This window comes from Vigna radiata, chromosome 6, assembly GCF_000741045.1.
Source record: "Vigna radiata var. radiata cultivar VC1973A chromosome 6, Vradiata_ver6, whole genome shotgun sequence".
Taxonomy (NCBI): domain Eukaryota; kingdom Viridiplantae; phylum Streptophyta; class Magnoliopsida; order Fabales; family Fabaceae; genus Vigna; species Vigna radiata.
In genome coordinates this window covers 37,275,551-37,299,888 of record NC_028356.1, presented here as the reverse complement: position 1 = coordinate 37,299,888, position 24,338 = coordinate 37,275,551, and the positions used below count along the sequence as shown (strand labels likewise).

General features: G+C 32.1%; 3 protein-coding genes across 3 annotated transcripts; 1 reads left to right on the top strand and 2 right to left on the bottom strand.

Annotated features, from left to right (window-relative positions):
* Positions 1 to 1,730: 1,730 nt before the first annotated feature.
* Positions 1,731 to 5,491, bottom strand: LOC106762899 (elongator complex protein 3). The gene is made up of 10 exons (XM_014647017.2): positions 5,379 to 5,491; positions 4,722 to 5,234; positions 4,550 to 4,619; positions 4,273 to 4,445; positions 3,749 to 3,923; positions 3,226 to 3,392; positions 2,885 to 3,104; positions 2,666 to 2,770; positions 2,382 to 2,534; positions 1,731 to 2,118 (listed from the first exon to the last, which is right to left on the bottom strand). The coding sequence occupies exons 2-10, from the start codon at positions 5,189 to 5,191 to the stop codon at positions 1,957 to 1,959; spliced, it is 1,695 nt and encodes a 564-aa protein (XP_014502503.1). The 5' UTR covers positions 5,192 to 5,234; positions 5,379 to 5,491; the 3' UTR covers positions 1,731 to 1,956.
* Positions 5,492 to 9,311: 3,820 nt separating this feature from the next.
* Positions 9,312 to 10,238, top strand: LOC106763805. The gene has a single exon (XM_014647957.1). The coding sequence runs from the start codon at positions 9,312 to 9,314 to the stop codon at positions 10,236 to 10,238; it is 927 nt and encodes a 308-aa protein (XP_014503443.1).
* A 5,431-nt stretch (positions 10,239 to 15,669) lies between these two features.
* Positions 15,670 to 19,064, bottom strand: LOC106765245 (protein WALLS ARE THIN 1). The gene is made up of 6 exons (XM_014649798.2): positions 18,706 to 19,064; positions 18,365 to 18,427; positions 18,120 to 18,236; positions 17,482 to 17,917; positions 16,759 to 16,910; positions 15,670 to 16,135 (listed from the first exon to the last, which is right to left on the bottom strand). The coding sequence occupies exons 1-6, from the start codon at positions 18,924 to 18,926 to the stop codon at positions 15,946 to 15,948; spliced, it is 1,179 nt and encodes a 392-aa protein (XP_014505284.1). The 5' UTR covers positions 18,927 to 19,064; the 3' UTR covers positions 15,670 to 15,945.
* Between the last annotated feature and the right edge of the window lie 5,274 nt (positions 19,065 to 24,338).

Below are 24,338 nucleotides of genomic sequence, written 5' to 3'. Positions count from 1 at the left end.
CCCCTTATTTGATAAACATCAAAAGGGAAGGAGAGAGAGGACATCACCGCCCAACATAGGAGAGGACCAAGCCCATACGCATCTAAAGCTCTTCCATCTAGAGAGAATAGAGAAGAGAAGGAGCATATAGATCAAAATCAGCTGAATGATAAACAATATTGCTGCTCAACGCCTGTTTCATATGCATCTTATCAATCGAAGGAAACAACTTCATTGAAGAAGATAAGAGAAGATAAAAAGAGCAAGTATTTGTTCTATTGCTCTTCACACTTACATCATTTAATGTTTCTCTAATCAAAGAACAACCTCATTAAAGAGAAGAGAAAAGAGCAAGCACAAGCATGAAGATTAAAGATCAATATACAAGTGTCAAATTGTGATGGTAAACATATCCTCTCATTGAGAGTTAAACATTTGTGGTGGATTTGTTGTACGTTCTTGAAAGAACTAAAACACTTGCAACTAAGAAAGGGTGATATTAAACTAAGTAACAAACTAAAACACTTACAACTAAGAGCAGGTGATACTCAACTAAGTAACATATCAGGTAGATACCATAATTATCTAAAGATGTCAAGAGAGGCTAAAATACTCAGGTGCCAGAAATGACAAAAGTAGCTAGAATACTCACGTAAGAACAAATTTCAAGAACAAGAAAGAAGAAACAAAATAAAAGGAATAAAATGAATTATAAAGAGAAATATCACATTTATTCAATAGAAAAAATCATTAAATTATTTTTAAAAAGCTGGTCTTTTAAAAATAACTTTATGAAATTGAAATGGTTAAAAAATTAAAATTAAATACGTTATTAAATTTTATTATATTTCTAAGTTGCTTTTTCTTCAATATTTAATACAATAACAAATTCTATGTAGTAGTTCACTCATTTATCACCACAGAAAATTAAATAAAAAGAAATATTGGTTAAACTTATCTAATTAATTTAAACTAATTGTCTTTGGTCATAAACTTCAAGATATTCAAAATCTCACCACCAAATCTCTAATTTGTGCTCATATGACTTTTACTAGTCAAACATTATTCTAAAACTAATCTATATCGATTTTTAAACTACGATTGGGGCAGAAAATATGAATCTTTCAAACTATTCTAATCGATATTCCGAATACTAAAAAAAAAAAAAAAACATTACAATGCAAATTTCTTATAACTAACATAATTTGACATGTTTTGTAGATTATTTTACCTCTCATAAACATGTACAAGAACTTCGATATTCAAGTTCTAAATAAAAAAACACGTACTGAAGAATATCTATCATTTAATGGAATACTAAAGTTGATTAATTAATCCTTGGATATCAACAAATGACATTTGATTCGAAGTAAGAAATTCAGATAATGAAAAACAGAAAAAACAAGTTGAAAAAAATGCACAAAACAAAATTGAATATAGCTACTTAATTAAGTTTCAAAAAGCTTTCAAGAAATTTGAAAAATAAAAGAAAAAAACTCACAAAATATTGGATAATTGGATTGATTTAATAAAAAAAAATATAGATCCTTCTAATTTTAAAATTATTTCTTTCATTCTCTCACAACCAAACAAACAAAATTAACTCTCTCGCTTCCCTTCCTCTAACCAAACAGACCAAGAATTTTCCGAGTTCAGATAAAATTAATATAAAATTAAATTAGGTCTCTTCATTATTAAAACATGTCCATTCACATATGATCGCAAGTGGAGACATCTCTACAGTGACAAACTTGTACAAGAAAGTGAATACCAACTTGTAGTGCAATTGATGATGCAACTTCGAAAGATACGTATAATAAAGATATTGAATAAATCTCAAGAAACCTAGAGAAGTACGAAAGCCAATCTAGCCGAGAGAGAATTAGGGAACCTCTGCACAAATGAATGTCTTTTGATTGGCAAATGAAACATATAATTAACTTATGCTACAAAATTACATAAGAATTAACTAGTGTGTTATTTCGCTAAATATTTCACCATGTAAGGTCCTTCAAGCTCATATCCCAGTTTCCTGTAATAATGGCGTGTGCCCACCCCTGAAATTACAGCTATTTTTGTTGATCTGTGTTCTCTGCAAGCAATACGCTCTGCCTCCTCCATTAAAAGTGTACCATAACCCTGTTAACAATANTTTTGGTCCAAACTAGGTCACGCAAGAGAATAGAAAAAGGACATGTGATTACATATAAAAAAGCCACAGTATNAATGAATATCATCAGCATTCNTCTAAAGAGTTTTACATAAANAAACTTGGCAGCTTGCAGATTCTAAAATTGTGTCAGCAAANATAATCAGACTGTTNACTGATTTGATCCAATGAAATCCTGTGAAAATTTCTATTCAAGTTGCATNTCCTCTCCATATGTGCAACACAGTATTACCTGGTGTTGTAGCTTGTCAGCATCCCGTCCATGAACTGGTACGGCAGTCCCATAAACATGGAGTTCACGAACAATTGAACANTTCCCCANAAGCTCTGGACATGTAGTATTGCGGCCACATTTTCGCAGACGCAACAANCCAACAAGGATATCCTGTTTGCAAGAACAGAGTTCNNTCAAGGTCATTGCTGTGTNTCGGCAACAGGTTGAGACACCACTTGATTCACAATTAAAGAGGGAAAAAGGCACAAGCAATAAAGAAAAAGGAAGGGAGATCAAACTACTTGTCGTGTATCTTCATATGATAGAAATGTTTCCCAACCCTCATTTGCCATATAATCACGCCGAACAAGCTCCACCTCCTCTGGCCTAATTTGGTGGTGAATATCCTACAGAGAGATAGAAAATGTTTGTGGGTGCTCCAAAATTGTATCAGAAAATAGATTGTGTCGGCAGTCTTTGTTACACAAAATTCCCAAACAAAATCAGCTCTGCACAATAACCTGGATTCCAGCTTCCCTGGTCCGAACATCACGACATTTCAATCCCAAGTCTTCCATTCGAGCTANTGCTAGCTCCCTCAAATTCCCTTTCTCAACCCCGGAGGTAACCAAAGGCATNGGAATATCCCGCTGAACTCTATAAACACGTGTCCATGGTGGTACCATTGCAAGGATCCTTGCTATGATGTCCACAAGTTGCTCTGGTGGATAATTTCTATACCTACAATTTTAGTAATGATTTTTTATCTTCTACAGAACAGTTTAATTTTTTAAAGAAAAAAGAGAAAAATTAAAAAGTTCTGGAAACGAAGTAGTCCAATAAAAATAAATATTTGAAATACCTGCCTGTTTTCCAGAGCTCATAAAGCCCTGTTCCACGAATTACAAGTGTAGGATATATTTTAAGCCCGTCTGCTCTAAACAAGGGACTCTCAAAAAACTCCCGAAAACTTTCCATNTCCCTCTCAACACCAACATTTGGAAGATCAGGCATCATGTGAGCAACAACCTAAAGCAAAAGAAAATAAGCATAAACCAAATGACAAAAGGGGAAAATTGGATAAAATTCATGATACATGACTAACCTAGACCGNGGTGTAAAAGGAAATACAACTACAGAAATGTCGACTATTTGTAGCNCCTAAGTTGGCTTATCATACTAATAAATCTATCTAAAACTTGTTCCAGTTATAGTCTACAAAAATATAATGAGACAGTAAAAGTTGATTCAAAATACATGACTAGAAATATGTATCAATATATTTGTATAAAAAAGATGCAGCAGAGAGACACATAGGGGAATGGTTGGTCAGGACAAAGTAATGCTTTCTACTGAATGTATAGATTTAAATAAGAGTAACAAACCTTGAAACCAGCATCTTTAGCCAAGGAAAAACAATCAGCTACAGCAGCTACAGTGTGTCCTCTGTTTGTGTCTCGGGCCACATCCTCATAGGTGCTTTGGACTCCAATCTCCAATCGTGTACAACCATANGAAAGCATTTGGCGCAAGTGAGGCCCAAGACAGTAATCTGGCCGCCTGATAAATTATGAAGCACAAACTTGATAAGCTCATCATAGATGAGTTACAGCACACTATTGCCATGTAGATTTCCCAATATGTTTCCACTAACTTAATTACAGATATGCACAAACAAGAAATGCAGAAACACCCTACAAATTTCATAATTACAATTTGCACCAGTCTGTCTGAGTTATAACTTTTCATATTAAGTATATCATTTTAATCGCTGCACAAAAAAATGTTGATCTGCAACCAAAAGAAAAGACAAATGAACATCATTCATTTACAACTGCACATGACCAGCAGACCAAGGCTCAAAACATTCACATTTAATGCAGATGTAATTACTTAAAAGACAACTTACGTTTCAATTGTCATGCCAATACATTTGGTTGCTCCNTGCTCAGAGTAAGCTACTGCCTCTTCCACATTGACAGAAGTATGCCCAGACAAAGCATCGTGAAGATTTCTTATAAAGTAATCACGGTAATCAGCTGGAAGAGACATGAAGGTACCACCCATTAAGATAAACTCAACCTGAAAACAATGACCATAATTATAAGAAACTTAAACAGCACATCTACACTAATTTCATGCACTTGAATTGGACTATTCCAGAGATACNAAAATGAGCTCCAAACCTTGTCTACGCTATGACCCAAACGCTTAAGCTGATCTATCCTGCTCCTTGCCTGAACATATGGATTATACCTAGTTCAAGTTCCACAACGCNAAAAATTAGCACAANAGTTTGTATACAAAATAAAACAAGCCTAGCCCCTAAACTAAAAGACAACAGCACCACAACCCTACCTCGCACGAATCGCGCGCATGCTGGTTGGTTCGTAACCGGTGTAGGACTGAGTACTGTACTCGAAGTCGGAGTCGGGACCGCCAGGGCAGTAAACGCAGATGTTCCCGGTGGTGGCGATGTGCGGGCAGCGGTGCGGTTTGGACATGACGGCAACTACGGCGATTCCGGAGGCGGTGCGGACGGGTTTGGCACGGAGCTTGGGGAGGAGAGTTTCGCGCTCCGCATCGGGGAGCGCGGCTATCATTTCCACGAGCTTAGGCGCGCGTGCGAGGCCGTACTTGCGGCACGCTGCAGACTTTAGCGCGTTGAGGTCCACGTTCTGGCCCTTGTGGGAGAGGTCTACCATGGAGTTCACGATCTCCGCGATTGCTCGAACACGCGCTTCTTCCTCGCTCAGACCGTGCGCTTCGTAACCGCCCTTTCCCGGCCGCGGGGCCTTCCTCGCCTCCACCGCCGCCGCCATAGACATTAATCCCTTATTAATCACCCAACGAGTGTATCCTAACTAAAACCTGACAACAAATGAGGCATTACTCAAAACCCAATCCCACAGGCATCAAGCAGAGCAGCATCTTTAATCATAATTGCTACAGAAATTAAACAATGCATCACACACTTCCAAGCAAAACGAAACATATAATATTAGCTCCCCATACCCTTTGATACCATCGACTGAACTAAAAACATCATCGCCTTAATTTCCTTCTCCAAACACACAGTAAGGGTACGTTAAACTTGTAATTTCAATTGAAGTGAAACTATTTTTAGTGGAAGAAAGGATAACAAAATATTTGAAATTATATATTTATATATTTTGTTCATCATAAAATTGATTTAATTATTCTTATTTTATTTAATACAAGTATTGTATTATTAATTATTTTATCTAATATAATAAGAAAAAGTATTTTTTTCCCTTACGTATTTTACTCAATACAGATATTTAAATTTTAATTTCTGTTATGTTTTACTTTTCTACTGTAGAATAATAATTGTAACACCCAAAAATATATAATGTAAAACTATATCACAGAGTTATCACAAATATGATAAAATAAAATAACTAAAAGTTAAAATATAAAGTGTAAATCATCCAAAACAATAATAAAATTTAAAACTTTACATACATACAACTAGTCTACTATCAAAACTATATATATTACATATCTAACTAATCTATGTTGCTCTTTCACCTCCATCCAAAGATTATTCCAGAGAAACCTCATCTCCCTCTCCTCACACCCACAAGATGATCATTGTAAAGAAAAAACACCACACATACAAAAGACAATCACAAATAGAAGGGTAAGCCAGATATAAAAGAGTTCATACATTAATATAACATACAACATACACATAAGTATTCGTGCAAGATAAACTAGTTTAAACATCTTAACATGTTATGACCTAGACTTGACTGTCCGGACTTAGAATGATTGTCGAACTATGCGAGTTATGTACTTGTGGTGGCCTCTACTACTTTGCAAAGTCATTGCTAACGAGTTTCATCCTACCACACTCACAATGTTAGTTTGTTTTGGGTCTTAAGGCATACTGGAAGCCCCCGAAACTAAGACCTCCTGCTACTCTTCACGACATGGTTCAATCCTCTTTACTTGAGAATGAAAGACCGTTGGAGTTTCAGGATAACCCCCAAGACTGAATCTCACCAAGAGATTTCACACTAAATCTTACTATACCACTTTAAGATCATACTTTATTCCTATTTAAATCACAACTCAAATCTTTGATACTTACATAACTCAGTACACACATTAATACATAATCCAAAATAAGTCACCACATCATTCAAATCAAACAAGAATAATTAAAAAAAGAGTAAACTAAAACTTGGACCAGTCGCTCAGTGCATACTCTCGCTAAACAAAACCCACCAAACAGTGGACTAAACCCTCAACTCACTCACTCAACGCATTCATTCGCTATCCGAATAAAACTGACAATGCTCCCAGACCTCAATCATTCGCTCAACGCACCCTCTCACTGAGCGAAAGTCCTCAAATAGAAAATCAACCTCTACAAGCACTCGTTGAGCGAATCCACTCGCTATTTGAATAAAACTAACAGTGCTCCCATACCTCAACCATTTGCTCAGAGCACCCTCTCACCGAGCGAAAGTCCTCAGACATAAAACCAACCTCTATAACCACTGGCTGAGCGAATCCACTCGCTATCCGAATAAAACTGACCCAATAAAATTGACAGTGTTCTGAGACCCCAATCATTCGCTCAGCGCACCCTCTCGTTGAGGCCTTGTTCACTTTAGTGGATTTGAGAGGATTTGAAGATAATTTTTGTTGTTGTTTGTTTGAGTGAATTTGGAGGTAATCGAGAGTGGATTTGGAAGTAAATGTTTTTTAATCTGTCATATAAATTAAATCTTACACTAATTCTCACAAACTTTACTTCCAAATCCACTCTCGATTACCTCCAAATTCACTCAAATAAATAACAAAAAAAATTATTTTCAAATCCTCTCAAATCTACTCAATTACTCTCCCTCAAATCCACTCAAGTGAACAAGGCCTGAGCAAAAGTCCCTAGACAGAGGACCACCTCTACAACCACTCGCTGAGCGAGAGGATTCGCTCAGCGAGTCTGCATAATTCTGCAGCACCAAATCTGCATAATTACGCAACCTACACCAAGTTTACCAATTCCAGCTATTTTTCCCAACTTCTAACCCTTATAAACTGTTATACACCTAATTAGACTTGAACAAGGGTGTCTAAACCTTTCTAAAACCTCATTCTAAAGTGATTACTAACCAATTCCCCCTTCAAAACACCAAATCTTTCAACTTAGAGACCTAAATCTCATTCTACCACTTTTGGCATTGTTTTCAATAACTTAGGGACTCAAGTAAGTCCCAATTGACCTAACTAGCCTATTCCAACTCACCAATTCAACACCCAACTCCTAATTCAAAATTTCACTACCCACTTCCTCAAAACTAACTTTAAACAAGTATAAATCACTTCAATTTTCAACTAACCACTCTCATAACAGATTTCTAACATTCCAATTAGCCAATAATACATCAAACATCATCCAATTAAATTCATTATCACAAACCATCAATATTCATTCATCAAACTCAAGTGACACACATGATAACTTGCTCAAAACCTAAATTTACTTTCAATCAATACAAGAAGCCTAGTTTAAACATACATACTTGCTAAATCACTAAATTAAAACAATAATTCAGCTTCCCTTACCTTAGAGAAACGCAACATTGCTCTAGGAAACCCCTACCGATGCTTGCACCAGAAGGAAACTCTACAAAAACCTACAACTCACTGATTGTTGATAGGAAACCAACCTCAAGACCTAATTGAAGTCAAGAATTGAAGGGAAAGGCTACTTGATGCATGCAAACAGAATCCATTGCATGATCAAGGTTCAAGAAATTGATCGCCCTCAACGCCATAATTGTTTAGACACTTTCTGATAGTTGAACAGGTGAATAAGGAGTAAGAAATTGCAGAGAAAAGTGAGAGAAATGGAAGGAAATCTTGTTTTAGAAAAATAAAGTGTTCTTAAAATAATGAAAAGTATTTATAAAATTTTATTTATATTATAAGATTATTTTAAAATAAAATAATTAATTTCATTATTTTAATAGACTTATATATTAGACTTATATATTGTAATACTATTCTCTATGTTCCTATACTAATAACTTTAATAATTAATTATTATACACAATGTATTTTATTTTCCTGTTTCTAAAAAAAATGAAAATTTAACTGTGAAAGAAATTCGTCAACTTTTGATACCAAGCTTTTAAAAATAACGTTTTAATATGACATTAACTCTATTAAATTTATTAAACGGTATTTGATACTAATATTTGAGGAGGTTTAATGTGACATTAAACATTATCTTAAAATGTATATTATAAAAAAATAAATTATGAATATTAGATTATTTATTTTATGATTGTGAATAAAATAAAAATGAACGCACTCCATTTGTCTGGCCATTCAGAGAGAGGACAGAGAAATCGTAATTTCCCACGCTCTCTTCCCAATCTCTCAATTTTTTTTATCAAACCCTAAAATTCGATTTTCACTTCGGACCAACTTATGTAAGCCTGCATAGTGTGTGTGTGCATATATATATATATATATATATCATAAAAACTATAGTCTTGGTGTTTTGTTCACGGCGTTATCCAATCATTAGTCATATGAATGTTGTCACCCTACTTAAATAGATCGTATTTATAAAAAAAATAAAATAAAAAATGAGACCTGCGAAGAAAAGCATATGTCAATAACGTAATTTCCTTCCATAGATGCATTAACTCATTAATCATTTAATTAATTGAAAACATCAACCACTGTCCCAAATATCACGGGACCAAAATAATTTTATTTTGAATACTTTAAAAATATAATGAAAAATAAATTAAACAATGAATAAATAAATAAAAAATTAAAAATTGAATAGGTTTAGATAGGAAAAAGTGAAGAATAGTGGGAGGAAGAGATGGAAGAAGAAGAGAAGGAAAAAGGTGAGATTGTGTGAATTTGTGAGAAGAAGAAGAAGAAGAAGAAAAGATGATGTGGGAAGCGAAAGACGCAATATTGAGTTTCGTAATTTCGCCACTGAAAATTCTATGGGACTCTCTCAGAATCATTCACACCAACAAACTCATCTTCTGTTCCATTCTCTGTTTCACCACGCTCCCTCTCTCCTTCCTCACTTTCACGCTCGCAATCTCCACCCACCAACTCCGCTCCAAAATCTACCACCTAGAAGCCGTCGCAAGCGTCGCCCACACGCGCGTCGAGGCGCGCCACGTCTGGCACGAGTCGCGCGACAACGCCGTTTCTCTCCTCCGCACGCGCCTCCTCTATGCTCTCCTCTCCTTCCCCATCTCCCTCGCCGCCGCCCTCTCCGCCATACACACCGCCGCCCACGGCAAACCCATCTCTCCCCGGGCCGCCAACTGGAAGGGCCCCGCCGTCACCCTCGTCTTCGTCTACGTCCTCCTCATCGCCTTCTCCCTCCTGCCACGCGTCCTCGCTGCAGCTACGTTCGGGTCACCTCTACTGATCCGGTTCCTCACTCGGATTATTGGGTCGGGTGCTGAGGTGTACCTCTTATCGGTTATGAGTCTTGGGATTGTGGTTTCCGTGGTCGAGGATCGGGTCGGATGGGAGGCTATTCGGGTCGGGTGGGGTTTAATTCAAGGAGGAAGGGTGTGCGGGTGGGTTCTCTCAGCCTTGTTTGTTTTTGTTTCGGGTTTTATAAACCGGAAAGTGGAAGCCATGTTGGAGAATCAGAATACGGAGATTGGCGTTTGGAACAAACCGCTGCTTATGTGTTTTTATGCGGCGGTGGTTGTTTTTAGCTACGTTGTTACCACCGTGTTCTACTCTGATAGTCGAAGACGACACGACAACAACATCAACAACGTTAAGGAAACTCAAGGTGATGATGATATTCAAGGTTTTGCTGCAGATTCATCCTCAGAACTGTAGTTTTTTGTTTTCCTTTTTTTATTTAGCGAAATTATCTTAAAATACTTTTTATGGAATAACTAATTCTTAAAGTGTATATGATACGTAATTGCAATAAGAGTGATGAACTTGAATCAAATATCTGAGAATATTTTCCATTATTTTACGCCATTTATTATTTATTTATTAAATTTCAGTCAAAGAATTTAGAAAAAGAGAAAATGTAGGAGCATTTCCGTGTCAAGCTGCTAATTTTGGTGAGCTGTATGAAAAGTTGACTGGAGAATTCTTGCCGCATTGACTTCATGAAAAGTTTCGTTTAGTGATTATTTTTTTAATAGAAGCACTTTCAAGATTTTGATTTATCTTTTCTAAATTAAATTTTAATGGTTTTGAAATAAAGTATCAGTGGTTAAATTAGTATAGCAAATGTTTCACCATTCACATACATATATAAAGTTCATTCGTGTATATATAATTTAAAATTATTTTTTAATTTATAACATTTTTTGGTGAAATACTAAAATGTAATTACAGTTCATGAAAAATATAAAACAAATAAGGTATTAAGAGTTAATTATCAATATATATAGAAACATATATAAGTTAATCATCATTCAAATACAAACTCGCTCCACAATATCAATCTTAAAAATATTGGTTTACAAACTTTAGCTTAAATACAAAATAACAAACAAATATCTTAAAAATATCAGTATTAAAGTAATCTCATCAAAGATTAAGATCAAACTAATTATAAATATTTTTTTTGTTTACATAAACTTTAGTTTCAAAAATTAATTATAATAAGTTCATGACATGAATAATGGTATAATCAAGCATATTATGAGTGGTGTATAATTTTCCCTGGATTATTTAACATAAAGTAATTTATAAAACCTACTCTCAAGGAAATCTATCTCATTTTAGAAACAAAAAAGACATTACAACAACATACAAGTAATACTATTCTTATATCTGTTTGTGTTCTTAATTTATCATGTCCGGAGTCTACTATCATTACAACCACACTCGTGATTAATCAAATCAAGATATAATTAGTGACTCTTTTATCTTAATTATTTATTATTAATAAAGAGAAATGTTTTTGTTATTCTTTTTGTACATAATTCATCATTCATTTTATCTTTATTAATAATAGTGAGAAAAATATTTCGTATATGTGTATTTATATTTTGTTGTATCAATTAAACTATATTTTTTATTCAAAATGGTCATTGATTTTTTTCGACGTTCAAAATGGTTTTAATTTTTGTAACTTTTGTTTAATTTGGTAATTTTTTCTAACAATGTCTAAATCGTTAAAAACATACTGTTCACATGAGTCATTAATGAATGATATGATCCATTTTGCTACCCATTGCCTCTATTCACCTCATCATCTTTAATCTTTCACCACCCACAATTCTATACACCACTAGATCACCTTTCCTTTCGTTGACAATTCATCATCCTTGCACCTTCCATATTTGTCAACCACTACATAGCAACACTGAGCCACTGCAAGCCATTCTTATTCATCATTGTGCCACCAGAGACCAAATCGCAGTAGTCACCAAAGACCAAATCATAGTAACCACCACGAGTATGTTCTTATTCTTCAAACACCGTGAACCACAACACCACCTAGAATCCTGCCACCTCCTACCAATAACGAACCACGTCGGGGCAACGTCGCAAGCCACCATTTTTCGCCTACCATAACAACCACCTACATCTCCTTCTTCGTCACCGTGAGTACCATCGCGAGCTTCCATCACCACCTCACGAGCAACCTAAAGTAGAAATCGCAACACCACTTCGTCAACCACCGTGTATCACTACACCACAAAAAACTTGATCCTAAAACCCAAACTCCAAAACCTATACACCCTAAACGCTACACCTTAAACTGTATACCATAAATCGTACACCCTAAACCTTAAACTTTGTTCCCTAAACATCATACTCAAATCCCTAATCCCAAAACCCCAAACCTCGGACGATTTAATGCATAAGAAAAAATGATCAAATTGAATAAAAATTACAAAAATTAGGACTACTTTAAATACTAAAAAAATTGATGACTATTTTAAACAAAACAGACGAAAATAGATATCAAAATAGGTATTAAACATAAAAAAAAGTTTCGTAATTTTTTTCATTATATAAATAGTTTTTTATTATAAATATTTATTTGAATACAAAAATGTTATCACTAAAAGGATAAAATTAGATTTTTTTATTTTGAATAATTATTTGAATTTAAAACGACTATTACTAAAAAGGTAAAATTGAAAAAAAATATTAACACTAAAAAATTAAATATATTTTATATAATAGTATAAAGAAACTTTTTTATTAATTATTTTACCTTTAATTTTTTTAAGTGTTTTTTCTAATTATTTTTTGAGGATATAATTTTACAAATTTAATAACATATTCTATTTTAATAATAATGGAAATAAATATTTTTTATTTTTTATTATTATAAAATAAAGTATATATGCGCGCATGCTTTTTTTACTAGTAATCAATAAAAATAAATATAGGTTAGCAAAAATAAGTGATTGGATTAGTTTTCTCCGTTACAATGATATACAAAGCAACTGAATATAGTTTTCGATAAAATGCTGTCTAAAAATAAGTTATTTTTATAATTAAAATTAAACTGAATATTTTAATTATACTAAGTTAAAATGTTATATATATTATATAAAATAACCTTTTTAATTCTTGTAAGGATTAAAATATAGTTTTTATATATATAAATGAAAAGGCATAAAACCCAAACAACGGCATGGGCCACCATTGAAAATTTGACGCAAAATTGAAAGGAAAAAAAAAAAAAACACAAAGAAAGTAATAACTCGGATTGATATGATTGGGCTTTCGCAGGGGTTCACCCAATCAGAGGTTGAACATGATGACTATGGGCTTTCTTTGATCCAAAATAGCAATTATTGATCCAACATTAGCCCATTAATTATCACCCATCAAATTTTATTTACACAAATGCATTCATTATTGTTTATGGTGTAATTTTCTTAAATTATGATTAAAACTGAAAAAATGGATAAATTCCTCTTTTTTTTTTTTATATTTGTTCCATTTTATTTATGCTTATGAATTTTTTTTTCTTATTTCAAAGTAATTTGTTTTTAACCAAAAAAAGAAAAATACAAATAAATAAATGTCTTTAAAAAATGTGATGTACTTTTTTTTCCCTATTTTAAATTTAAATACTTTGATTGAAGGTACGAGTATCAAATTTTTTATTGTGATATTCGTATATATTTTTAAATTATTGAAATCAATAAATAATCATCAAGAACTTACATTTTAAGATTAGTATTTAAATTAATTATTATTACTGATTTATAATATATTTTTATATTTATTTTCACAAAAAAAAAAAAATCTAATTACTTGAAACTATAATTGAAATCAAACAACCAATTTAAGAATATTTTTTACTAATAATTTAAATGTAAAATAAAATATCATTTAGAAATTGATTTAAAATATCACATGATTTTACAAAAAAATTCTAATTACGTGAAACTAATATTGAAATCAAACAACCAATTTAAGAATAGTTTTTTTATTAATAATTTAAAATGTAAAATAAAATATCATTTAGAAATTGATTCTAGAAAATAAGTTTTCATCTAATATTTGTTTTAAAACGTGAAAAGATATTGGTTTTAAAATAAACATAAGGTGTGATTTTTTTAGCAGGCTTGTTGCCTTCTATTAATATCAGATTCCTTATAAAGTTTTTCACTTCTGATGATTAATTTTTTTTTTATATATATATATAAATGGTCTTTTCTCACAAGGATACTCTTTAAAGCTATATTTATCACATGATAATTTAACTATACATTAAAGAATTTGCTAAGATCATAAAACAACTAAAATTAATCAATAACACATTTGAATCACATAGTCTATAGAAATATATTACATTTTGGTGAGTGTTTAAATAACTATTTATTACACATGGAAAACCACGTGTAAAATTAATTTTATATATGAGAAAATTAATTGAAAAAATTAACAACATACTCTATTTTATCTAGAAGGAAATTTAAATGAGTATACATATGTATTGGTGTATTCATATATAATGATTTAATTTAATCTAATAATTTAAAAACAAAAAATAACGGATTATAAGAAGTTAATTTAAGGAATTAGAATTTCCAATGACGACACCACTCTCCATGTTCTTTTCAATAACTATCCAACATTAATAAAATAATATTTTTACTTTAAAATATAAAATAATTAACAATAAATCAACTAGAAAAGTAAAAAAAAAACAATATTTTTATTAAATAATAAATAGGGGTAGAAAACTTGAAAAGTGTACAATAAAATTTTTCTTAAAATTTATTTGTAGTGAAATGAATAGACAAGTAATCTACTCTTTTTTGCTTTTTGCCTAAAGTAAACTGTGAAAAGTTGACATCTCTGGAAGATTGAGGGTCATAGAAGCAAAGTTTGATTAAAAGATTGAGATTATAATCAAGACTGAAATATTATAAAATAAATAAATAAATTGAGTGAAATGAACCTTTATTGTAATTATGAACAAAATTGATCATTAAAGTGAGAAGATGATGACTCTTCTTGATACTAAATGTTCTTTATCTTTGATAACTTAAATGTAAAGAAAAAGAGTTATTTTTAAACATTTCTCAAGAGTTTTTAACAATGGTCAATTTATATTATTATTTTGACATGAATAATAATATTTTGATAATATTTTAATATGATTTACGTGTCATTATGATTGATAAATATTGATGTTTTTAATTATTATTATTGATTATAAAATAATTTTGAATCATAATATTAAAATGTTATTCGAAAAATGTTATAAAAAATATTATTTGCTTTTGACATATAGAAAAGCTAAAGATGGTAGAAAAGATAACCTTACAAAAGGAAAAACATCAATTCATGTTCTTAGTATAAAGTAAACTTAAAGTAAATGGGAGAATTAACTTAATATATGATCATGGATCTCAATGTTTCACACACACATAAATATAAGCCTTTTGGGATATGTTAGTTGAGTATGCTAATAATTTTCACCTAGAATGTTGTCTGAGTTGTCCATGTTTTTAGAAGAATTAACAATGACAGATGTTAGTTTGTTGCCTCGTGGCAGTATCTTACCAACTCTGTATCTATTTGTTTGTCAGATTTTATGACAACATAGACAATGCAAATTAAGCTCATTGGCCCATCATACATTATTAACTACGAATAAATCTTCATGACTTTGAAAGAGGTTTTGGTTGAATCCGACAACAATGATGATTTTGTTTGATGGTAATTATCTCTGGTTTGGTTTGTCATAACATCTTCTTCACTGCTTAGCCTACTCACAAAGCAAGAGTTTTTCAGTGTTTTGTCAGTTTTTCTTAATCATGCAGGATCCAAATAACAAAATTTCTTCTCGTAAATCAAACCATAAATTAATTGACATACAAAAGCATATGGAGGATTTGAAGCTCCAGGCCCCACTTTAAGTGGCATCCACCATTACAATCATTCCCACCATTCTCTCCTTCTAAAGAAGCTACTCAAAAGCATTTTGATGAATAAAGAAAAGGAAAAAAAGATGAAGTTGGAACACACACAAAGCTTGCTGACACAAGGTAGTAGTAGCAGTAGTGACTAGTAATGTGTAAATGAAGTTGAGTTTTCTGGTTCAAACATTCTCTGTTGATGAAGAAAGAAGTGGCTGAGCAAGTGATGCTTTGGCGTGGCTTGCAGGCCTTATGATGCTGTGATCAGTAGTGGATGCAATAGCAAGCTGTTCTCTAGCAAATTTCCTCTCTTCACTTTTACCCCACAAAACAAAGTACAGTCCCGCTACAATCAACACTGCCCCAATGATCCTGTGTGACATCACAGATTCAGCCAAGAACCAAACCATTATTATCATTCTAGAAACAAAAAAAGGGTAAATTATGCAAAAAGTTAACTTAAAGAAGCACACGAGACACAATCTTCTGTTCAACATGTCCTATGCTATAATTCTTCAAACTTTTTTAACCCTTTGGAATGTAGAATCATTCAGCAGAAACCCCTTTTCAGGTCTCACCGAAAGGTAACAAATTTACTTGTTTTTCTAGCTGCAATTGTCGTTTACTGCAGAAACTCCTTTTGTCATTTTCTCAGTCCCCAGACAAGAAAAATACCCTTCATCATACTTTTAGGCCATTTCAGCATATTGCAGGAAATACACAGTCAAAGTTCTTGTTCATTGAAAGATGAAGTTTATGTTTAGTGTGTGAGTGTTAGTCAAAATTTGACTGAGAAATCCATTTTGTGCACTGTATGAGTCAAGGAAATTTCAATTTCTTCTTTGAACCATGAGCACATGCATACCTTTTTTATCTTCGTGCATGAACATTTTTTTGAAACTTTTTCTTATCTATGTTGTTGTGTTGTGTTAACTCGTTACATGATGGAAATGATGAAGAAAGTGAAGGATGGTTAGAGTGTAGTGGGGACTAACCCTCCCAAGTAGAACTCTTCTCCTAAAGCTATGGTTGCCATGATGGCGACAACAAAAGTCTGAACAGGTTGATACACAGCAACAAACACAGGGCCACCTCTTTCAATGCACCATATTTGTACAGCGAAGGCAATACCTGATGCCACCACTCCCTGCAACCCATTATCAAAACTTAATTAAAACAGAAGACAACTCAATTAGTTCTTTCTTTCATATCTTACCATCAATATATGTTTTCCCATCATTATTCACACAGAACATTATTCATAACCACTTTTGTACTGTATACAATGTCACGCCTCAAACCCATGCAGCACTTTTCAAATTCATTTTTTAATTACAAATATTAGTCATGCCAGTTAGAAAAACGATCAGCTTTTGATCAGTTTCATTTCCTCTAAAAAAACATGGATGAATCATGTTAATTTATCTGACTCACAAGACAGACTCTGGTCTCTGGTCACTGGTCACTTTATGTATGTCTGTGTCTGATAAAGCAAGTTTTATAAATGATGTTATTCCAAACCATTGAATAAACAATGAACAAGCACAAGGTCCTAAGTTTTCAAAACCATTTTTTTTATGACAGTACAGTGAATTAGCTGTAAAACTGATAAAACTCTTGTTCTAATTAGAAATACTACCAGAATTGTGTGCAAGTTTTGTACTTTTTTACAATTGAGTATAAAGTACACAACAATATTCTATACAAAAGTTACTAACCGCATATAAAATTGTGAAAGCTTCTCCACCAGAGTGGAAAAGCCAAGCCTGTGCATCTCTTTCAAGGACCAAAGCAATGACCAGGAACTGCAAGAGGCCAAAGAAACAGGTGTAGGAAGTGAAAGAGAGACGAGCCGGGTACTTCTTCAGAACTGGTGCTTGCAGCACAAGCCAACCAGACCAAGACAAGCAGTGTCCAATCAGGTACAAGCATCCCAGGGTCCAGTTCTTTCCCTTTGCATCTCCCAGTGAGAGTGTCCCAAAATCAAACACTGGTGTTGTCATTGTGTTGCTGTTCATGCTGTTCACACGGGTTGCTGGGCTGTATATTGTTGGACCTTTGTAAAGTGTGATCACAGTGGCCCCAACTACACACAAAAGGGTTCCCACCACCTTTGCCAGCCCATCTTTTCTGTTCAATCTCACTTGCTCTATTCTGAAATTGTGCAAACCAACTTTCATCATTCATATATATACATATATGTATGTATCAAGTTCATGTGCTTATATATACCAAGGGTAAGTATGAAAGTAAGTAAGAAGTATATATATATGTATGTATCAAGTTCATGTGTTTATATACATGTTTCCAAAGTCATATGTAGCAATAGTAAGTGGTTAATTAAAGAAGGGCTTGCCTGAAAATGGCTGCCATGAGGAATGTAATTGCCGGGACAGAGTTCTGTATTGCTGATGCGAAGGTAGGAGATGTGTTCTCCAACCCAAGCAAGTAGAAACCTTGGTTTGCTGTAATCCTGTTTAATGCCACATTTGTATATATCATATCAAAGGAAAGTCCTATATTTTGAAATTGAAAGACAAAAAAGCCCTTAATTTAGTTTAACTGTAATTAGTCTTGCATGGCTTGATAAATTAGACATACCCAACAAGTGCCAGAAAAAAGAACTGGCAGGCAAAGTTTAAACTGATAGCTGGCCTCTCCTTCCTGAAACAAGGGAAAACAAAGCTGCACGTGAGATTATGAATTACTTGTGAAAGTTTATAGAGAAAGTGTTAACATAGATTGCTCCAAATGAACGTAAAGACTCGTATCATATTATATATGTTATATATAATACTTATGTATGTGGTTTTTGTTATTTATTATGCAGAAGTGTACACAAATTCTATGAAAAAGTAAAATGGTCCAACTGATTTATGTAGGTTAAATAACTGTGAAGTTTCTAAAACTACAGGAAGTTTAAAAGATGTGATGTTACTAACTTTTCCAAGAAGTAGGCAAAGGGAAGGAGTAGAAGCAAGGCAATGATGTTACGATAGACTGGGAAAACAAGCTTGCTGACACCCATGTTAAGGGCAGCCCTTGAGACTACATGGAAGCCAGCATAGCCAAACTGCAAGGCCAGCATGGCCACATGCAGCTGCATTCTTTCAGGAATGGAACACCACATTCTCCTGGAAGAGGCTGAGCCTAAATCAGCCATTTAGAAGTGATTACTGCAAAAGGGTATAACTGGTTTAGACCAAAATAGAAGTTAAGTGAGGTGTAGGTAGGTAGTGTTGTGTGAGCTATAAAGGGTAGAAGAAGAAGAAGAAGAAGAAGAGTAGGAAGTGCTGATGAGAAAACGGGAGAAGAGGGTCTATAAATATAGAGAAGTGTGAGAGAAGAGTGTGGAATAGAAGGAATAGGCATGGCCCACAATCTCCCTAAAAAGACGTTATGTCAACTGTTGATACCATTGGAATGTTTTTAGTTGTCTCCCACATTTTCTTTATAATCTGCCCTCTTTGCCTGACAACACAACTCTCTCACTCTGTCACTTGGAAGTTATAATAAATAATAATAAATAAGAAACGTGTAACTCTTATCTTATAATATTACCTTATAAACTTGAATTAGATTTAAAGTTAATTTCTAATATAATATTAGAATTATGATTAATATTTATTTTAAATAAGTTAAATTAGGTTTAAAATTAATTTTTAATATAGTATCAGAATTATGATTAATATTTATCTTGATATTTTTTGTTTTTTGAGTATTTTTATTTTATCTTTTGTTAGATCGCTATGGAACTTACCAATTCCTAGTATTATGGTGTATATCGGTTCTTTAAGATTGATGTCATTAATCCTTGAAAGTAAATTGAACTGAATAAGAATTAATGCTAATTAATAAATTATTAATTACATTTGTATCAATATATTAAGTGTATTATATTTTGTTTAGTGAGAAGATTATTGTTTGGTTGAACAGATTAGCAGGTTATGGTTTGGCAGCATGCCATGAATGACGATAATTGAACAATGGCTTAGCCGTCATCAACACAAAAAAGGCAGACAGCAGGGTGGTGGATACCACCATTCCATTCATTTTTCAAAGTCCAAACCCCACTTCCACCAATTTCTGTTTCAATTCTTTTGCACTCTTTCTAAGTTTTATGTTACGGATTTTTTCAATTAGAATTATTAGAGGCTAATCTTGTTTATCATAATTTAATATTTAGTGATTCAATAAATTTTTGTAAAAGATGGTTCTATTGGTCAAATGATCTTGCATTATTTATGAAAGGTTTTAAACTGAAAGGTTAAAACCACTTAGACGTCCTGTTTTCGTAAGGTCTTTTCATTTTGGTCCCGTTCTTATAAAACTTCCTAATTGGGTCCTCAAAAATGCTAATTTGAAGCAATTAAGTCCCTACCGTTAAAAATCGTTAACGGCGTTTAAATATTAATGACGTGGCATTGTAAATTAATTTTATATAAATAATTATTAATAAATATTTGTGTGATCAGGATTTTAGAAGGGTAAATTTGGAATAGAAAATAATTTCTTCTTCCTTCGCAGAACCTAAACATAGCTCCCACTTCATCTTCTTCCTCTGCAAAACCCAAAGTTCATCTTCTTCCTCAAACCAACCCCAAAACAGAAATTTGCATATCTCGGAATTTCGATCTTTTTCCTCAGACCGAACAAAAATAATCAAATCCTTTATAAAACCCTAATTTCGATCTTTTTCCCCAATTCAATTTGGGATTTTTCTTATCCTTTCCGGTTTGGTTTGGTCTGCTCACAGGGGAACCATTCTTCTTCCCCTTCGTTTTCCTCTTCTAGGTCTCTTGGTCAAGCCGCAGAGCCCGCCACTCTCTGTCGAGCCCGCCACCGTCACAGTAGAGCCCGCCGCCAACGCTGCCAAGAGCCGATGGAGCTTCATAGGGTCAGTGGCGCTTCTCCCTTCTCCCTCTACTTCTTTTGTTCTGATAATTGTAGCCATCTCCCTGTATTGGGTTTCGTCTTCTGTATGTATATACTGTGTGATGAACCGGAAGAGAGGATTTGATGCTTCGAATCCAAGAATTTGGATGGATTGGTGTGTGATGATGGGGAAGCGTAGTGGAGATTAGGGGGCTCATTTGGTCTTCTCAGTTTTGATTTGAATCTATTGGATGCATACAGAGGGTGGGAGAGTTTGAGCGTGAGGGAAGATGGTGCTTCTTGTGCCCGAGTTGAAGATGATGGGCGAATCAAATTCCTTATGTTTAATGGATGAAATTGGCTCCAGTAGGGTGTCGAATGAAATTTCAATTTTCATTTTGAGAAGTTCCGTTCTTGTTTCCCAGTTTAAGTTTTGAGTGTCAAAATTCTGGTTTGGGAAATCTTGTGCTCTTGATCTGGTTTGATCTTTTGCAGTGGTTGTGATGGCAGCGACAACCGTTTCGTGGTGGTTGACAACGGAGTTGCTCCTTTCTGACGTGAGATTATCGTGGTGGCTCCCACAGAAAACCCAGAGAGCGAAAATGGTGAAAATGGTCTCCTCTGTTTTCCATTTTTCTTCTTCGAACCCAAATCACCGAGTTCTTCCGATAATAGATCTGAGCTTTTTTCCTTTAAATCTTAGGGTTTTGAATTTTTGGGATCTGGGTAGGTTTGTGATCTTGTGAAGATTAGAGTTTGTAGATCTAGTATTTTAATGTTTGGTAGTACTGTTAGGTGATGTTATTTGGGAAGAAGATGAATTCAGGTTCTGGGGAGGAGGAAGAAGAAAGTTCTCACTTTGCCCTTCTATAAAATCTATATTCATTAATAGTTTTTAATATAAAATTTATTTATAATGCCACGTCATCAAATTTAAACGGCCGTTAACAATTTTTAACGGTAGGGGTTAAATTGTTTCAAATTAGCACTTTTGAGGACCCAATTGGGAAGTTTTATAAGAATGGAACCAACATGAGAAGACATTACGAAAACAGGGACGCCTAAGTGGTTTTAACCTAAACTGAACAAATATATATTAGATGTGAAAATTGAGAGAGTTTTTAAAAATAAATAATTGTTTTTTTTTAATTCGATAGTTTCATATTATTTAACAACCATATTTAAAGATAATTTAAATATATATTTTTTCTTTTGTTTAATATGCCTTTTATACTTCAAGTGTGATTTCTTTGAAATAAATGTAAAATTAAAATGTAATTTGATTTTAATTTAATACAAAAAAATGAACAAAATAAAAAAAAATATTTTTTAGTTTTAGAAATATTTATTATTATAAAATTGTTAATTATATTTACAACTGATATTTATAATTTTGTTATTGATTTTTGTGATTATTATTATATTTATAATTATAGGTCATTTCCCTATTCATAAATAAATTATATAACTTTATATCTAAAATTATAATACAAAGCCATCATTACGTTTTCGTAAATATATGTATATATTAAATAAAATACAATCAAATTGTAAACAATTTTCAAAAAAATATAATTATGAACATTTTGCTGATAATTAATTCTACGTGTGTATAACATATTTAAATATAATACGTGTAAAGACTCCTGTTTAATATTAGAAGTAATTTAAAATAGATAATTTATGAATATCTTTTGTAAAAATATGTTTATGTAATTTTAATATATGCATGCATATGTGATTTTAAACATTCTTTTTTATCCTCCTTTGTGTATTTATGAGGTTTTTTTTTTATGCGATGGTAGTATGTTATATATAAATAAATTTTGTTGAAAATAAAATTTTTAATAGAAATAAACTAAAGAGATAATATATATATATATATATATATATATATATATATATAATAATAATAATAATAATAATAATAATTTTCTACAATAGGGAAAGTTTATTTGAAAACATTGAAAGTGTAATATGAATATTATTTTAATGATTATCTATATTATCTTATGTTGATCACTTTGAATTTTAAGACTATATCATGAATGGTGGAGTGCAAAGTCTGTATCTAACAAAAATCTCTTTATAAAATTATATTTAATGATAATAAAAGTATAATTGTGATATTATGGAAAAACTAAAAGAGAGTGACGAAAGAGAATCCACTTACCCTCTTAGCCAATTCAAATAATACATTATCATCAAGCATGTATGGTAAGCACTTACATAATATATCATATCATATGGACCACCTTCGCTATAATACTATACTTTCCTCCTACCTATAATATTTTATTCACCAATCATCTAAAACATACATACATATACATATATATTTCATTTCTAAATGTTCTATTGCAAGTAATATTTTTTAGGTTTAATAGGTTCGGAGGTCCCTATATTTGGGGTTTGTTTCAATTGGGTCCTCCAATTTTGAAAGTGATCAATTAGGGTCCTAATTTTGTCAATTTGAATCAATAAAAGTTAAATACAGTTAACGCCATGAAGTTTTTGAACATGTGCATAGGTGGATTATAAAAGGGTGAAATCTCTCTTAATTTAGGGATTTCACCTTCAAATACACCCTTTTAATTTAGGGATTTCACTCTTTTATAATCCACCTATGCACTTGAAACGATGCCATCTGGAAGCGTCAGCATGCCACATGTTCAAAAACTTCATGGCGTTAACTATATTTAACAAAAAGGTTTTTATTGATTCAAATTGACAAAATTAGGGACCTAATTGATCATTTCAAAAATTGGAGGACCCAATTGAAATAAACCTCCAAATATAGGGATCTCCGAACCTATTAAACCTATTTTTTACTACATCGAATTAATTAATGTCCAATAAACTCAATTTAATCACAAAATTAAATTAAAATTTTGTTGAGTATTTAGAAGATAAACTTTATCTTTCAAAGTGATCATAACAGGCTCGAGGAAATTTGTTTGAATTCTGAACTGAAGATCCCTTCATTTTGTTATTTTTTATTTTTTTTATAAATGTTAGAGGTTGACAAGAAGAGAATAAAAATAATGAGAATTTTTTAAGAAAAAAAAACATGATAAACATTGTGATATATTTAGATACAAAATAACTATTACAACATTAAAAAACTCTTAAATAATAATCAATTTTAATAATTAAAAAAAATAATTATTCAACTAGTTTAAAGATTCATTTATTAACTAAAATAATTTTTATTATAAATTAAAAGTTGTAATTATTCTATAAATTAAGAAGTAAAATAGTTTTTATTACAAGTTGATTTTTAAATTGTTCACTAACTATTTACATCTACATTAAGAAATTAATTAATAAACATATTTTTGTCATTAAAATTAATTATTACTTAAAGAATTTTTGAAAAAGTGAAATATGTTTTAAATAGTAATTATATATAAAAAAGGCTAAATGATATATCTACAAAATAAATCATTTTTAGACAAATAAAATATTTGTATCTGAGTTTAAATAATATTAATTTTTTAACAATAATATGTTATTATATATGCTGTATGAATAAAATTTGTTGTATGTTTAATTTAATAATTAAATTTACTTTATTTTTTTTTTAGTTTTTTTTTTATTTGTGTTGGACATCTTGCAATTGATTATGTTTTAACATGGAAACCAATAATCTATTGGCACAAGTGCTCCAGAGAGCCCATAAGATATAAATAACTTTATC

Excerpts from the sequence above, each read along its gene's own strand:
- LOC106763805 (XM_014647957.1), top strand. The coding sequence starts at position 9,312 with ATGATGTGGGAAGCGAAAGACGCAATATTGAGTTTCGTAATTTCGCCA.
- LOC106765245 (XM_014649798.2), bottom strand. The coding sequence starts at position 18,926 with ATGGCTGATTTAGGCTCAGCCTCTTCCAGGAGAATGTGGTGTTCCATT. Across the intron at positions 18,428-18,705 it reads TTTGCCTACTTCTTGGAAAA|GAAGGAGAGGCCAGCTATCA; the intron begins GTTAGTAACATC and ends CCCTTGTTTCAG. Across the intron at positions 16,136-16,758 it reads GAAGAGTTCTACTTGGGAGG|GATCATTGGGGCAGTGTTGA; the intron begins GTTAGTCCCCAC and ends GATGTCACACAG.